The sequence below is a fragment of the Cloeon dipterum genome, chromosome 2 (genome assembly GCF_949628265.1).
Source record: "Cloeon dipterum chromosome 2, ieCloDipt1.1, whole genome shotgun sequence".
Taxonomy (NCBI): Eukaryota; Metazoa; Arthropoda; class Insecta; order Ephemeroptera; family Baetidae; genus Cloeon; species Cloeon dipterum.
The window spans coordinates 6,007,672-6,025,018 of record NC_088787.1 but is presented as its reverse complement, the minus strand read 5'-3'; the positions used below and the strand labels follow the sequence as shown (position 1 = coordinate 6,025,018).

Here is a 17,347-nt window from a genome sequence, read left to right as displayed (position 1 = left end):
TAATTAATACATCCCTTTCACTTTTCACAAACATTAATTTCAAGAGTGCGTTGCATATTTGCTCAATTGATATTATTTTTTAAAGTGTTCTAGCCAGAAGCAAACAATTTTTTCTCCGACTGTGTGGAAGATCAGATCCACTTTAAAGATAAACATAATTTGCATTTATTTCTGTATTTAGCTCAAAATTACATATTGCTCTCACAATCAGGGAGGAATTCAAAGGTCGCAGAGAAAAAGGGATCACGTTTTTATGAAAATTTTAAGTTGATGAGCTGAAAATTGTCTTACTCTTTTTCATTGGAGGGAATTTACTAATCAGGAATTGGGGATGAATTTTTTTTATACAAATGTAAGGAAGTAATAAAAATTAAAACACATAATTTATAGGAGTTAAAACTTAACGTCTATAATCTTCAAGAATGGCAATCAGCTCTTCGTCGACAAACAACTCAACAAACCTACTGCTACTGATAAATTGATTTCCAAAAAACTCGGTGATGCCGTCAATTTCTTCATTTGTCGTTTTGCCATTCGCCAAGGTCCTTGCCAGCGCTGCGTAACCAAAGCGACGATGATGAAAATCCAACGTAATGACACTAACGTCTGGCAGCGACGCCGCAACACATTTAATGAACGCCGCTATTTCTATGAAATAATCATCTTCAAAATATTCTACTGAATTGAAATTCGTGGTGAAATGAAGATATTTTAGTTTTCTCAAGATTTTTTTCTCTTTGATTAACGTGCCCACTCTCCTAAGTTCTTCAAAGTCAAATTCGGTGCCGTCGAAAGTTATCTTTTCCAAATTTGGAGCTCGGAAGATGTCAGTCAGTCGAATGTGTTTGTTTCCATAGAAGCTGTTAGGTAATATTATATGAGCCTTTTGATTCTCCAGCTAATTAAAAAGTTATAGTTACCCCCAAAAGTCCATTCTGATCTCCTTGAGGTTGCTGAAAAACGCGATCGGCTTGAGATCTTCCTTGAAATTTGCCGCGAATGCGAGTCTCTCTAGCTTTGGACACAGAGCAAATAGTTGGCCGAGCGAATAGTCTGTTGATACGCTATCAATTTCGTCTTCATCGTCATATTCAACACAAATCGCCCGCAGATTCGGTCCGAATTTTTCCACAAAGAGGTGCAAAATGTCTTGCGGGACATTGATGAACTCCAGACTTTCCAAGTGGGTCAGCTGCAGCAACGCGGTCAAATTATGTTCTTCAGCGTCAGCGTATGGCATCCAAAAAATCTGTTGAAAAATAATATATAAAGTTTAAATTGTTCTGGAAATTCCACAAAGTCAGTCAATCAATCAGAAAAATTCTACAACAGATATGGTGCACCAAATTTTAGTTTATATTCTTTTTGGTACTCTCTGGCTTCGATTTAAAAAGACGGCAATAAAAGAAAAATTCCCAAGTTGGAAGTGAAAATTCCTTGGCCAGACGAGAAAATACGAATCCAAAATTTCCAAAATTTAACATTTCTTCCTTCTAAACGGGTCAAAATCCCATTACTTTCCGCGCGACGTATAAAATTGGAATATTAAAATCAATTCTCATAATTTTTTAAAGCAAAAAATTCTTTGTTGACGTTCCTAATGCTGATTTTAATTTTAGGAGCGTGAAATTAAATAATTTCATTTAGAGTTTGTTTTTGCAATCCAAAAGACACAATTAATTATAGTACAAGTAATGCAAATTACGTCACAATATTGACGAAAACTCGGTTCTTTTCACACATTTTCACGTGACCGTTTTTCGCGCCACACTCCAACAACGGACGCCATATCTGCGCGTCGCACGAATCTGGCCTTCGTTGTATGAAAGTGGATCAATTCAATTAATAAATAATATAATACTAACCCTGAGATGCGTGATCAACGGAAAAGTCGATGGTAAATGAGCACAATCCTTCACAACTTCAAAATCAACCAGCAAGTGTCTCAGGTTTGAGCTTCCCGAAGCAGGGGTGGTAATTTCATTTGATGACTGGTAATCTTCAAACGAGCTGAATTTGCTTGAAAAAGCATGGATTACTTGAAGATTTGGCAGATTCTCAGCGCAGCACTTGATGAGGGTATTCTCACGTCCGATTGTGTCAAACAGAAAAACTTGTAATTTTGGCATTGCGCTTTTCAGCTTTTCAGCTCTTTGAAGTCAAGCCGGAATAATTCGTCGTATATCATAACGTGAAGAAATTCCAAGTCGGGAAGATTTTGGCACAGCTGGATCAAGTCAATCAATCGGAAATTGGCAATTTCTTCAATCCGCAGTATTTTGAGACGTCTTAATTTTCCCAGCAACTGCAAGAGTTCAGCATCGGCAGTGCCGTGGAAAATTCTTGAATGTCGTCGTTCAGTGGAGACTAGTGTCAGCTCCTCCAGATCAGCAGCCTTTTCAGAGATGTGAACCAGCGACTGTAACAATTGGAAATTTTAATAATTTTGCCATAAATGTCAAGAGGTCTCAGCCAGCAAGCGTTCAAATTTGGGTCACGTGGGCAGCCAGCACCAGCCACTGGTGAAAAGGGCCAAAAATTAAAGTCTCCCGGCGAAAAAATATCTTCCAGCTCATCGGGCCGTGAAATATAAAAGAGACACTGTCGGCGAGTCCTTTATATTCATATATAGGGTGTCGCGCATCTTTATCGTATTAAAGCAGATTTCTCTACTGCCGCCTGCAAAACCCAGACCAAAATGGGCACTTTTTGAACACAAATTTCTCGGTAGTTTTATTTATTGCCCGCGGTCATGGTTTGATTTAATATTTAATCTTGTGGCTGAGATCTCTAAATTAATCTCCATCTAAATATATAATTTATTACCTCTTTTAAATATTGGTATTTGAGTAGTTTTGGACAGAATGATAGAAGAGCCGTCAAATCTACTTTTCTTGGTCTCATGGCGAGATAGAGTCGAAGGGCAGGCAGCATCAACACCTTCATATCCATTTCTTCTCGCCTTAGTGAAGTACACTTTGTTGCCATCAATTCATCCACAATTATTTTAATCAATTCAGTAGCTGAAAATAATCGAAATATATTTTTATTTAAATTTCAAATAAATTATAAATTTCAGAATGGAAATGGGTAGTATATAAACCCGTCGAAAATAAATTTTGTCAATAAAATACGTACGCAAGTCAAAGAGATTATTCAGTTTGAAATCCGCCGGAAGCTTCGCACCAAAATCTCGGGCAATGTCCCGGATTCGATACGCCGCATTGACTGCAGCCTGCATATTCTTCGCCGCTACAAATTGAGTTGATAATGCCATGGTAGCTAGTAGCTAGCCCCAACCAGTCGTCGATTGTCTTATTTTTGAAACGGCCTTCTCCTCAACTACAAATGCACGCAGGATTTGAGCGCAGTTTAATTTAAGGAAAACTTTGGAGAAAGATGTTGCAATGCACAATTTAAGAGTGGTGTTTTTCAAAGTGAACTTTTTGTTGTTGTTGACGCGTGACGCGGCTGTGGAAGGGGGGTCGGAAAAAATCTCTCCCTTCACCCTCAGGTGGCAGCACTCCTCACAATCAGGGAGAATTTTAAGGGCTGGTGGCATAAAACCACGAGCATGAAATGATTGAAATGGTAATACACAATAAAATACTCTCGAGTTTGCGTCAATCTTCCATTATTGTCGGCTACCAAAGCCACGCGCAACGACATGTGAAGTTAAATCTCTCGCAGTGGCAGCAGCAGAGCTCTGATTTCACGCTGTTTTGTGATTTCAATATGCATCCCTCCACTCTCCAGTTGTTCACCAACTGCCAAATAATTAAAAATATTTAAATGTGGCCCTTTTATTTTCCATCGTAAATATGCATGCAAATATAAATAATTATTTTAAAATTTTAAATAATATCAGGGAAGAAAAAAACAATGTATTCCGTCATCAGAAGTGTCACAGCCACATAATTCAAGGCCGGCAGCTACAATTTAGCGTTTACCAAGCACCTAGAGGTAAAGATTAGCGTCTGATTCATTTTCCTAATATTCCCGCGATGCAATTCTGGCAATCAGGCCCGGACTGGTAATCGGGCGCACCGGGCGAAAAAATCTAAAAATAAATTTTCGTTACGTACGCTTGTTGCATGCCCAGTATGCCCACCGGCCCACCGCTTTGGTCGTTCGGCCCGCTCCTCCTTAAATTCATACTATCATATTTTTATTGGGTCGCCCAGGCCCAAACCTTGGATGTGCGAGTGAGCGTCGAACCGCACAAACCGCGTCATGACGCGCACCGCCTGCACATTGACAGAAGTCAACATATTTTTATATAGGTAATAAATATGGCCAATTTTTAAAAATTCAAAATATATTACATTTTTTAATTCTTGACTTTTATTTTGCATTTACAATGAAGCTTTGCTGGCACTTTTATTATTATTATTACATCATTACTCTTTGTCAATTTGGGACCTTTGATATGAATGGAAGAAGGCTTTAAATTAGAGGCGAAGCCTGAAAAGAAACCTTTGCTTTTATTGTTAATGAAAATGATTTTTGTAAAGCTCAGTGAATTTTAAAAAAAATCCTAACTCTTTTTTTACTAATCATGAATTCGGGATGAATTTGGTGAGTCAAAATTAAAACACAAAAATTTGTATATAGGAGTGTAAGAACTAGCGTCTATATTTTTGAAGAATAGCGATCAGCTCTTTGTCGACAAACAACTCGACGAACTCGCTACTGATATTTTGATTTTCAAAAAACTCGTTGATTCCGTCGATTTCGTCGTTTGTCGTTTTGCCAATTGCCAAGCTGCTTGCCAGCGCTTCGTAACCAATAAAGCTGCCATAAGAAAAGCCGAACGAGATGACACAAATGGTTGGCAGCGACGCAGCAACGCATTTAATGAAAGCCGCTATTTCCTTGAAATAATCAGCTTTGAAAATGGAATTGGCAAAATGAAGTTCTCTCAGATTTCTCGCGATTTTCTCCTCTTTGATAATCGTGCTCGCGGTTCTAAGTTCCTCAAGATCAAAGAATAAGCAGTCATGGAATGAAATCTTTTCCAAATTCGGAGCTCGAAGGATGTCAATCAGTGGAATGTGATCATTATAGTCGCTGTTAGAAAATAAATTATTATACGAGCTTTCGCTTCTCAAGCTAATTAAAAAGATATAAATTACCTTCTGTAGTCCACTCTGATTTCCTTGAGATTGCTGGAAAACGCAATCGGCTCCGGATCTACCTTGAAATTTGCCCTGAATGCCAGTCTCTCTAGCTTTGGACACGAATCTAATAGTTGGCCGAGCGAATAGTCTGTTGATACGCTACACTCAACCATCTCAACATCATCATCAACATCATGATAACAAACGGAAATTTCCCGCAGATTCGGTCCGAATTTTTCCACAAAAAGGTGGAAAATTTCCCGCGGCACATCGATGAAATCGAGACTTTCCAAGTGGGTCAGCTGCAGCAACGCGGTCAAATTCTTTTCTTCAGCGTCATTAGCGTGAGGTTTCCACAAAATCTGTTGAAAATGGTAAAAAGAAAAAAAATGCTAATCCTATTAGGGCCGAATTTTTTAAATTGGAATAATTTAATTAAGGAATTTATACTAACCCTGAGATGCGTGATCAAAGGGTAAGCCGTTGGTAAATGAGCACAAGTCTCCACAAAATCATAATCAACCAGCATGTGTCTGAGGTTTGAGCTTCCCGAAGCTTGAGTAATTTCATTTGATGACTCGAAATCTTCAAAAGAGCTGAATTCGCTTGAAAAATCTTGGATGACGCGAAGATTTGGCAGATTCTCAGCGCAGCACTTGATGAAGGCGTGAGCGGCACTCTCTTGTCCCGATGTGTCAAACAGAAAAACTTTCAATTTTGGCATTGCGCTCTTCAGAATTTTAGCAAGATCTAGCTCTTTATACGATTCAACGTGGTTCATGTCTTTATTTATGTGAAGATTAAGATATTCCAGGTCGGGAAGATTTCGGCAAAGCACGATCAAGAAAGTCAAGTTGATTTCGCAAATTTCTTCAATTCTCAGCACTTTTAGGCGTTTTAATTTTCCCAACGCCTTCAACAGTTCATCATCGACAGTGGTAGAAAAAAATCTATCGAATGGTTCAGCTTCAGCAGTGTTGAGCAGAGACAGTTCCTCAATGTCAGCAGCCTTTTCAGAAACGCAAATCACCGACTTTAAAGAATGAGAAAATTTATAAAAATTGCCTGATATCTCCATCATATTTTATTACCTCTTTTAAATATTGGTATTTTAGCTGCCTTGGACAGAATGATAGAAGAGCCGTCAAATCGACTTTTCTGGGTCTCATGGCGAGATAGAGTCGAAGGGCAGTGAACATTAACACCTTCATATCCATTTCTTCTCGCGTTAGTGAAGTACACTTTGTTGCCATCAGTTTAACCAAAATCTTCTTGATCAATTCTAAGGCTGGAATATATAATTAAAATTAATAAAAAAAAGAACGTTAATTATCAAATCGTTGTGGAAGACGACTTTGTTAAATTGCAACACCAAAATCTGGGTTCATTAATGACGATCCGAGAGATGAATACTGGGAAAAGGCGTTATAAAGTCGTCACAGGTGAATAGAAATTTTAAAGTGGAATGATAGTGATTTTTTTATTTAAAAAAATGAAATTTCATGTAAATTTAACCCTAACCGACCTATTTTTTCCATGTACATCTGACCAAAAGTGCCCAAAAATCCAATTTTTCGAATTTTACCGGTTACGCCCTCTTTTTTTAGCATAGGAAATTAATTGCTTCCGGGGTGAGAAAAATTATGAAAATTTAATTGTGAGAAGATAAAAAATAGTGCTTTTGAGTCTTGAAATAAATTTTTTATTTTTTCAAAAATTGCAGATTTTCAAAAGGGGTCTGTGTTTGGCTTCATTACAATTTACTAGTTCATAGTAGCGTTAAATACTGCATAAATTCAGAGAGCTGATTAAATTTCCAGTTTTCCCTCACTCAGCAACATTTTCTCAAATTTAAAATTTTCGAAAAAAATTCGTCTAAAAATTTCAGATGTCCGTTAAAGAACGTTTAAAATTTTTTTGGGAAAAATCAAAATACCCAAAATTAAGTTAATTTATTCAAGAATCATCTCAGAAAAAATGTTTCTTTCATTTTAATATTTTTAATGATTTTCAGAGGCAAACTCGGACCCTTATGGCTATCAGAGACTGCGAATAATCTAAATAAATTTTTTATTGATTTTCAAGGACAGATTCATTGGCTACCATGTGCGAAAATTTCAAATTTTTCTGATTATGAAAACGTAATTAAAATGATAATTGAGTTGCGCGCCGGCCACCTTCTGTAATGCAACCAGAAGCGACGGCGTGAAACGCCCCCCTCTGTTGGCCAGCAGCGCTGGGCGCTGACCAATCAGATTGTTTTTGCCAATTTTATCTGAAATTTACAGTGCTGCACTATGTTTTCTCACATGATTTGGAATCCTCTCATCGAGATCTATCGGATAGCCAGAGTCTTTTTTTGGGGAAATGCGGAATTTCAGAGAAAATCGCGATTACACAATTCCGTTGAAAATTCTCCATTTAAAACAATGCTAAGTTTGAGGCCGATTTTCTCGAAAATTTACAGTGCTGCCTATGTATTTTTTTAACTGTACATGATTTTTAGGACCCAATCTGTATGCGTGTTAAAGGATTTTGCGGGGAAATTCACTATCATTCCTCTTTAATTAAAACCATCAAATGTAGATTTTTACATTAAAATACGCAAAATACGTACGCAAGTCAATCAGATGTTCCAGTTGGAAATCATCTGGAATTTTCTCACCAAAATCAGCTGCAATGTTCCGAATTCGATCTACCTGCATAATTTTCGCCAACTTAATACGCGCTGCTTCTGAGTCTGCCATTGTAGCAGAGTAGATTAGAAATCTGTTTGAAACGGGGTATTTTCCACAACCGCAAAGCACGCGGAATTTGGACCAAATTTATGGAAATTTTTGAAGCAGAGGATCGCAATGCACGAGAGTATGCGTTTTCAAATACTTGCTTCTTGACGACGCAGCTGCGGAATGAGATTAAATGTTGTATTCTTATCATCCCTTCACCCCTGCTTCACCCTCAGGGGGCGGCAGCACTCTTCAGGGAGAGTAATTTAACGGTTGCGGTGGCGGCAAACGTGTATTAAATGTATTAATACAGTTTTCATTTGGGGAATTTTTTTACTTTTATTGCCTACACTGTCAAACATAAAATTGAATTGGATTATTCTTTTCTTACTTTTTGTAATAGTATTTTTTCTTTTAATTCGGCTATTTTAAAACTATCGGATTTTAATTAAATTGGGGAGAAAGGGAGCAGCATATAAAAATGGAAGAAAAACTGCAGCCAATCATTTTTTGTATCAAAAATTTTTTTTTCATTAGAATCGCCCGCTCTGAGAAGTTTACGATAGCATATTAAATATATTAATTAATTCCTTGCGCCTCGGTCTTGGAAATTTCAAGATTTTAAATCTCGGAGCCGAGGGAGCGATGCGAATGCGGCGATGGCCGTTTTGCCGGTGCCGAGCTGCCCGCCAGCAGGACGACGCTGGCCGCCTTGCGCGCCTTCTGCTGGCCCACAATGCCCTCGGACACGTTCTTCAGGTCGAATGCGTCTAGGCCCAAACCGCGGGAGAGCACCGATTCGCGTCATTACACTTTCATGCTGGACAAGTTCATCTCCGGCCAATTTGATGACATGAAAATGATGCCGTAAAGCTGCGATTCGCCCTTCGAGGACCATTACATAAATTAAGAAAATGTTTGTTCAATTGTGCATAAACAAATTTTTAGAAAAAATGACATAAAAAATGTGAATTAAATAATCCAGCAATACGATCGCACAATATTATTTTATTGTTTTACTTTCCAAAATTTGAACTCAGGTGAGTGATCAAAGCAAATTAATAAATATAAAAATAGGCAATCTTTTAAAAAGCGAGAGGAGTATGTCATTAAAACTAGTTTAATATATTTCTATTACACTGCTTCTCATATTTTTATTAAATATTTAGTTAGCAAGAACGTATTCAACAAGAGCCAGCATTCCGGGCCAGACCTCGTCGACTGTTGGCTGGATTTGGGAGGCTGGAGGGTCGAAGCCTCCGGATCCGCCGGCGCTCAGCTCGAACGTGTAGGCGAACTCGACGGCGCCTCTGCCGTACGCAAAGTCGTCACTCGCGCCGTACGTGAAGTCTTTACATTTGACGAAAATTCAATTTCAGCCTGTTATTTCTTTGGATTTGGTTTTTAATTTCTTACAAAGGCCAGAGGCAGAGTTCTCGACGGTGTAGGCGGTGCCGGCCACGGCGGCGATCGCGTCCGCCGACGCGGTTCCAGCGGCAATCTGGCCCACGGAGATTAATTATTTATTTTTAAAATTTAATTTTAATTTTGTTACCAGTTGGTCCACATTGGGGACGGGCTCAACGGTGTGTCCGTAAGGGTACAAGATCATCTGTAGTGGAATTTGATTTAAATTTAAATTAAAAATAATTTTAAGACAAAAATTAACCTCTCCGTAGCTGTGGACGGCGACGTAGAGCACGAGGTTGTCGGCAATGTCCAGGATGAAGTTGCCCATGGCAGCGACCTCAGGTTCGGAAAAGGCGCCGGTGCCAGGGTAAACCTCAGAGCAGTAGTCGGTAGGGTTGCCAGCTGAGAAGAAATTAAATTAAAATTGTTTTTAATTTTTGATGCCAAAAACTGACCATCCCACAGGAAGTCGAAGTTTCGGTTCGGGTCGGTGCCAGGGCAGTTGGCGTCAGCGGTTGGCCGCCGGGTCTTTCTCCAGAAACGATCCTTTAAAAATATGTAAAAAAATTATTTTAATATTTTTTTATGTTAATTATTTAAAAAATATAATTCATGCAGGATTAAACTGTCTGTTTAATAATTTCAAAATTATTTTTGATCTGAAGATCAGATAAAAAAGCAATTAAATAATTTTCAGGATGAGGTTTTCCCTACTAAAATTTAAAAAAAACATTTATGACAATCCTATCCCGCAGGAAATATAAAAAAATACAAAATAATTAAATTTAAATTTTACAAAAAAAGCTAAAATAATTAAATAAATAGTCTTACATCAGTGAAGGAGTAGTCATATCCGTCAGGGTTGGCGACGGGCATGATGTACCAGTCGGCCAAGTCCCTGAGGGCAGGGTCGGCGAGGACCTCGTCGATGATCCTCAGGCAGACGGGCGTCGAGAGCCACTCGCGGGCGTGGATGGCGCAGTCGAACCACACGGCCTTCTGTCCGGGCTGGCCGTTGGACAGCTTCAAGCCGTGGAACTCGAGTCCTCCGTAGGAAAAGCCGAGGTCCAGCACGGACGCGATGGCAGGGTTGCCGTCCGCCGTTTCGTGGATGTGCGCGTCGATTTCGACGAATTCCATGAAGCGGTCGTACGAGGCTGTGCGCGGCTTGCTCGGCGACGAAACCTTCAGCGCCTCTCGCTCTGCACGCTGATTTTCCACTTGTCTGAAAATTACAGTTTGGGAATTATGTTGAGTGTTCTAAATGGAAATTTTGTTCAGAATTGGAAATTGTTTATCTTTGAAAAGGAAAAATTTCTAAAAACAACCGCGAATTTTTCTCGTGGTTTCTTCTCATCTATGTTTTAATGAAATTTTAATTCTTTTTTAATTTAAAATCTTCAAAAATAATATTCTGTAAGAAATTTGCATGGTTTAAAAATTTAATTTCAACTAGATAATAATTTTAATAATAATTATTCTGAAGATTAGGAAAATTTGGTCTAAAAAACTGAATTCCACTCACGGTCCGAGGTCTGCGACCAAGACCTCGTGGGCAACGCGCATCCTGTTGAAGGCCGCGACCACGACGGGCGCCTCCTCAGGGGAAACCATCACGGTGGCCGGCCTTCCGACGCCGGGGGTGCCCCAGAAGTCGAAGCGCTGGCTCATCCTGTTGATGTAGGGCATGGCGGCCGCGGTCAGGGGCGCCGTCTTCAGCACCTGGTACCTGACAAAAAATTATATTACTCGTCAGGTAAAAATTCCACTAGTTTTTCTCACCCTGAGTAGCTCTTGTAGGCCAGGGCAGAGCCCAGGACCAGGAAAAGGACGACAGCAGAGCTTAGTAGCTTCATTTCGGATTTCAACCTGGAGAGAGGCTCCTGAGCCTGCTGCTTTTAAACCTCTGCTGAATCAAGATAATGGCCCGAAAATAGCAGCAAATTGATAAAAATGATGAACTGGCTGCTTGAGACGTGTTATTTGTCATTGACAGGTCGTGAAATTTCTCAAGGTTGCATAAAAATTAAAATTAAAGCTTGAAATTACAATTAAATTTTTAAAAATGGTTTTTCTTTTTATTTTTAATTAATTTTAACAAAATAATTAGAGAACTAAATATATTAAAATATTTATACCGCAAAAACGTGGTTTTTCTTGCATCGTTGCCACACTGAAAATCGTTGAAGCCAATTCTTCTTCTGCCAATTCTTTTATAAGGCACCTGGTTTTAAGGCACCCTGAGACCTGAGACAGTTAGGAGGTTTGTGTACCTTAATTAGATTATTCAAATAAAAAATAATTTGAATTAACCTCTTGGATGCGCCAGAAGTGTTCCTTTTTCCTGTTCATCTGCCGCTCACTTCGCAGAATTTCGTGCCAAAAAATGTCTTCGCAATAAGTAAAGCTCATGTCTACACATGCCGGCGGTTGTTTTGCTTTTACGGCGTGCGGCGTGGGTTTATTATTATTATTGTCACGGAAATCAAGGGTTCGGGTGCCGTGTGCAGCAGGCCCGGACAGATCGACAGGTTTAGCTCAATTTTTGCTCAATACAAATCGCTTGAGATGAATCAGTCCGTTTCTAACATTTTGCACGTAGTTTTCAGTTTTTTAACTTGCGTGTCGTGTGCAATGCATATAAAAATTGTCGCATCTTCGAGGCCGTGACAGTCGGAGTTTTAATCTTGTCTTGATGAGACGAGACTGATATGAGATCTCTCCTCCTTATCGCTACGTGCGTCTTGTTGCTAAGGCGATGAAAGATTGTTCTAAAAAGCTTTTTTTATTTCACACGTATGCATTTTGGTGGGTTAAACCTGTTTAATTTTATTATAATCATTTTAGGTCAATTTTAAAAGCAGTAGAAATAAAATATTTTTATTTTCTAAATTTACTTAAAATTTCTTATAATGAAAATAATTGCATAGAGGTTAAAATAATTTATTTAGGACAAAGAAAGAAAAGGCCAAGAAAAAAGACCGGCCTTAATTCACCTCACGCAAAATGATAAATAAAAATAACTGACACCCCTTCCTAAAATATATAATGGCTTAGCAGAAAATAACTTCGTATCAAACTTTTTTTTAAATTAGAGCTAGATTTCATATTTTTGGGAAAAAATGTTATTTTGTGCAGTTTAAATTCATTTTAGGTAAGCGAGATTAAACATCGGAGAGCTCACAAATAATTTGCAAGCAATAAAAGTAAGTTAAAAAAATGGAAGAGTTCTTTTTAGCTGCTAGATTTTTGTAGAGGGGGGAGCAGTTGCGTCGCATGAAGAGAGGATAAGGTTAAAAACGTACTTAATAAATTACGTGAGCTTATGAAAAAAAAGAACGTTTTTCTAATTTTTATATTTTGAGAAAAACTCAAATTCAAAAACCGGTCTTTGTTCCACAAAGTTTTGATTTTGTGTAAAATAAGCATCTGTAAAATATACATTTTGATCTCAAACGTTTCTGCTAAATGAACGGGAGAAATATAAAAAATTATCCTACAAATAGATCTTAACTATCGAAAGGAACGCGTCTGGTCTGACATCCTTGAAATTCTTAGCAGTCTTGCTGAGATCAGCAGGGATTTAACTGCCCCAGCGTGTTTTTTGGAAAATAAAACAAATAAAATTAATGATCATTTGATAATTATCTTTTATTCAATCTTTAAATATTTTACTACAAGAAATATCAATTTAGGGTTCACTTTGGGCCGTAAATTGTTCATATTCATTTTTCTAAAACTAAGCTGGCGGACTGGGGATCGCTATTAGCTGAATTTATAGATTTTACGACAAAAAAAATACATTTAAAAACAAAAGTGGTCTAAAAATAGTAAATTAACCAATGAAAAAAATGTGAGAATCTTTTATTTAGTTAAAAAAATTTAACATTAATTATTTTAATATAAATATTAATATTTTTTAAACTTATATATAATTTAGATATTTACTTGCTATTTTTATGAATATATAGCCTTTTTAATAATTTTAATTAAGATACAACTTTTTACTAAAATGCATTTAAATTTGCCATCTAGAAAATGATTCATTAATCAAATTCAATTTAAAACTAACAAAAGGGTTCTGATTCAAATTGAAGATTACACGTGGAAAAGTACAAACTGCATGAAATACTAATTGAAAGCAAAGAAATAATAAAATATTGCGTTTCTCGGGATTAAAATTGTTTTAAAATTTAAACTAAAGGAGCGGACCGTTGAAATAACACTTCGTGCAGCATGAATTTTTTTTTTATATTTAAGGTCCAAAACGCTGATTTTGCGATTTAACAGCCAATTTTTATTCATATTTAAATCGACCGATGATCTTGCTTACGTGCCCGCAAAAATTTCGCCCAAGCAACAAGCGCGAGAGGACAAAAGATAACAGGAGAAAAATAGCCTCTCAAGATTACAACTGCGACTGGACCTGCTCCAAAAACTACAAAGTTGTCTCGACAGACACTATCTCTAATTTTTGCACACGGCTTTTCATCAAAAAGCCGGGTGCAAAAATTAAGACACGGACTGTGATTTGCTCGCCAATTTGTATTGATTAATCTGAATAGATTATTTAATTATAGCTGAAATTGTCCGTGCCTGCTGCACACGGCACTAAACTTGGGATTTTTTAAAAGAATAGTTAAATTAATATATATTATAATTAGAATTGCGTGGCTGGGAATTTTATTTTTAGAAGGAATTTTAAAAAATATTTCGTTTTTTGATCAAATTTGCCTTGCCCGTGTAATCTAGTAAATTATAATTTTTCGAGGTTGAGACTTGAGACTCCGCTGTTGGTAGTTTTCATTTATATAAAATAAAATGCACGAGTTAATTCAGCATAAGAAAGATCGAAAATTAAACAAATATTAAATTAAATTAATTCCAGAGGCTTTTAAAAATTTGTAGATTTTACTTTTTCACATTCACATTTAAAAATATTCAATTAAATGAATTGTATTTTCACATTTTCCCGCCGTATTAAAAATTAAACATAACCAAAAAAGACAAATTTAAATAAATTACCAAAATTTTTACCCAGGAAAAATGTGCACAGTTCCTAAACACGCTGCCTATTTTTATTTATCTTCTCGATCGAAGTGGGAAATATCTTGATTCTCACACTTAATTAATCACAGCGAGGAACAAGTATAAAAGCAACGTGCTCCGGACCATTTCTCTACACCAGCAACCGAAATGAAGCTTTTGAGCTGTGCTGCCCTCCTTTTCCTGGTCCTGGGCTCTGCCCTGGCCTACAAGAGCTACTCAGGGTGAGAAAAACTAATGGAATTTTCACCTGACGAGTAATTTAATATTTTTTCAGGTACCAGGTGCTGAAGACGGCGCCCCTGACCGCGGCCGCCATGCCCTACATCAACAGGATGAGCCAGCGCTTCGACTTCTGGGGCACCCCCGGCGTCGGAAGGCCGGCCACCGTGATGGTGTCCCCTGAGGAGGCGCCCGTCGTGGTCGCGGCCTTCAACAGGATGCGCGTTGCCCACGAGGTCTTGGTCGCAGACCTCGGACCGTGCGTGAAATTAGACCAGAAAATGCGATTCAACCTGTAATTATTGTGTAAAATTTTCAGGGTTGTGGAAAAACAGCACGCAGAACGAGAAGCCCTGAAGAAGGCCCATCCTGGAAGTCCGCGTGCGGCGGCGTACGACCGCTTCCTGGACTACATGGAGGTGCACATGTTCATCCACGAAGTCATGGACACCTACTACGACATCACCCACCATCTGGACCTGGCCAACACCACCCTGGGACAGGGCATGCACGGCATCAAGATCTCGAACGGCCAGCCCGGACAGAAGGCCGTGTGGTTCGACTGCGCCATCCACGCCCGCGAGTGGCTCTCGACGCCCGTCTGCCTGAGGATCATCGACGAGGTCGTCGCCAACCCTGCCCTCAGGGACCTGGCCGACTGGTACATCCTGCCCGTCGCCAACCCTGACGGATATGACTACTCCTTCACTGATGTGAGTTTTCTAAAAAAATTTAAATAAAATTTAAATTTAATTAATTTAATATTTTAATTTAAATTGGCTCTCATTCTCACTATTAAATAAATGCAATATGTTATCATAGTTTGTTTTCCATACTCGATTAACATAAATTAATTTCTGATTAAAATTCAGGTAGAAAACTTATCTCGTTCTTTTTTAAAAAAAAGATCAATTTCTATGTAAACTGACAGTCTAAAAATGTAAAAATTATTAATTGAAATTCAAGAAAAATTTTATTTTACTAGGATCGATTCTGGAGGAAGACCCGCAGTCCTAACCCTGACGCCAACTGCCCTGGCACCGACCCGAACCGAAACTTCGACTTCCTTTGGGATGGTCAGTTCGCCATAAAAATTAAAACAATTTTAATTAATTTTTTTGTCAGCTGGCAACCCTACCGACTACTGCTCTGAGGTTTACCCTGGCACCGGCGCCTTTTCCGAACCTGAGGTCAAGGGCATCGGCAACCTGATCCTGGACATTGCCGACAACCTCGTGCTCTACGTCGCCGTCCACAGCTACGGAGAGGTTAATTTTTTCTTAAAATTATTTTTAATTTAAATTTAAATCAAATTCCACTACAGATGATCTTGTACCCTTACGGACACACTGTTGAGCCCGTCCCCAATGTGGATCAACTGGTAACAAAATTAAAATCAAATTTTAAAAATAAATAATTTATCTCCGTGGGCCAGATTGCCGCTGGAACCGCGTCGGCGGACGCGATCGCCGCCGTCGCCGGCACCGCTTACACCGTCGAGAACTCTGCCTCTGGCCTTTGTAAGAAATTAAAAACCAAATCCAAAGAAATAATAAGCTGAAATTGAATTTTCGTCAAATGTAAAGACTTCACGTACGGCGCGAGTGACGACTTTGCGTACGGCAGAGGCGCCGTCGAGTTCGCCTACACGTTCGAGCTGAGCGCCGGCGGATCCGGAGGCTTCGACCCTCCAGCCTCCCAAATCCAGCCAACAGTCGACGAGGTCTGGCCCGGAATTTTGGCTCTTGTTGAATACGTTCTTGCTAACTAACTGCTGATAACTTCCATAAATAAATTGTTGAAAGCACTAGGCTATTAGAAACATGAAAATTCTGGTTTTTTGTTCCTCTTTCATTCCCTTTTTTTAAAATTAAATTTTTAGTTTGAAATTGCTGAAATCTACAGATATTTTTTTTTATTTTTCTTTAAGTTTGTTGTCAATTGAGTTGATTTATTTGTGTAACTAGAAGCAAGAGAGGTATGCAACCTGCCTCAATTTTTTGTCATGCGCGTTGCAAACTTTAAAATTGTGCAGGCGCTCTTTATTTTTATCAGTTAACATTCTTTTTAATTTAAAGGTCATCTAGAGTTAAAAATTAATTTAATGATATTTAAATATTTTATTATTATTATTTTTTTCAAGGATTTAAAGAATTTTTATATTATTTAACAGTTTTGAGATAAAATTTAATTTTATGTTCGGTGCAAAACTATATAGTTATTGAGGTTTTTTGTTGAAGGCTTAAACAGGGATTTCTCTATTTCCATAAGGTTATATGTGCTAAAATAAATATAGCTAGATGGAAATTTAATAGTCCTGAAAAATGGAAAAAATCAGATTTTTGAGATAATCGAATCAATATTAACTCATTGTAAAATAGTACACTCTGCGCTTTTTTACAAAATGTAATTCTAATCGAAATAAAGTGAAGGCCTGGCCTATAAAAATTAAGATTTTTAAGTGCTTTTCAATTTTCATAGATTTGACTAAAAAGAAACTGCGTGGGTTATAGCGGTGTTCAATTAGAATGAAATTAAAAAAAAAAACATGAGATGTAAAGTGAGAGAATTGTTCTGATTGAATTAGTTTAAAAAATTCGGTTGCAACTGCGTTGTTTAAATTTGAATTTTTTTGCAATAATTTTAAAACTCGAAGTTAAAATAATACTGTTTTAATTTATAAGCATTGCAAAGACAGCTAGTATATGAAGGAAAATTGAATTATAATAAATAATGAAAAACAAAAAATAAATAAAAAATTGCCAATTTCCACTTTTTTAAATTTATCATTAAATTTACAGTTTTATTAAATTTACATTATCA

The 17,347-nt window shown here is 37.8% G+C and overlaps 2 protein-coding genes across 2 annotated transcripts; one reads left to right on the top strand and one right to left on the bottom strand.

Moving 5' to 3' along the window:
• Positions 1-8,980: 8,980 nt before the first annotated feature.
• On the bottom strand, positions 8,981-11,957 carry LOC135937656 (carboxypeptidase B-like). The gene is made up of 10 exons (XM_065480837.1): positions 11,570-11,957; positions 11,395-11,503; positions 11,039-11,162; positions 10,782-10,985; positions 10,088-10,481; positions 9,712-9,802; positions 9,516-9,658; positions 9,402-9,458; positions 9,263-9,347; positions 8,981-9,196 (listed from the first exon to the last, which is right to left on the bottom strand). The coding sequence occupies exons 3-10, from the start codon at positions 11,110-11,112 to the stop codon at positions 9,012-9,014; spliced, it is 1,233 nt and encodes a 410-aa protein (XP_065336909.1). The 5' UTR covers positions 11,113-11,162; positions 11,395-11,503; positions 11,570-11,957; the 3' UTR covers positions 8,981-9,011.
• A 2,447-nt stretch (positions 11,958-14,404) lies between these two features.
• On the top strand, positions 14,405-16,348 carry LOC135935954 (carboxypeptidase B-like). Its single transcript, XM_065478593.1, has 8 exons — positions 14,405-14,526; positions 14,580-14,783; positions 14,844-15,237; positions 15,510-15,600; positions 15,650-15,792; positions 15,849-15,905; positions 15,960-16,044; positions 16,111-16,348. Exons 1-8 carry the CDS (start codon positions 14,453-14,455, stop codon positions 16,293-16,295), a joined length of 1,233 nt encoding a protein of 410 aa, XP_065334665.1. The 5' UTR covers positions 14,405-14,452; the 3' UTR covers positions 16,296-16,348.
• Positions 16,349-17,347: the final 999 nt, after the last annotated feature.

Bases quoted from the DNA above. Each gene is read 5' to 3' on its own strand.
- LOC135935954 (XM_065478593.1), top strand. From the start codon at position 14,453: ATGAAGCTTTTGAGCTGTGCTGCCCTCCTTTTCCTGGTCCTGGGCTCT. The intron at 15,601-15,649 runs GTCAGTTCGCCA...TTTTTTTGTCAG, and splicing joins CTTCGACTTCCTTTGGGATG to CTGGCAACCCTACCGACTAC. The intron at 15,793-15,848 runs GTTAATTTTTTC...ATTCCACTACAG, and splicing joins CCGTCCACAGCTACGGAGAG to ATGATCTTGTACCCTTACGG.
- LOC135937656 (XM_065480837.1), bottom strand. From the start codon at position 11,112: ATGAAGCTACTAAGCTCTGCTGTCGTCCTTTTCCTGGTCCTGGGCTCT. The intron at 10,482-10,781 runs GTGAGTGGAATT...TGTAATTTTCAG, and splicing joins TTGGTCGCAGACCTCGGACC to ACAAGTGGAAAATCAGCGTG. The intron at 9,659-9,711 runs GTCAGTTTTTGG...ATTTCTTCTCAG, and splicing joins CTTCGACTTCCTGTGGGATG to CTGGCAACCCTACCGACTAC.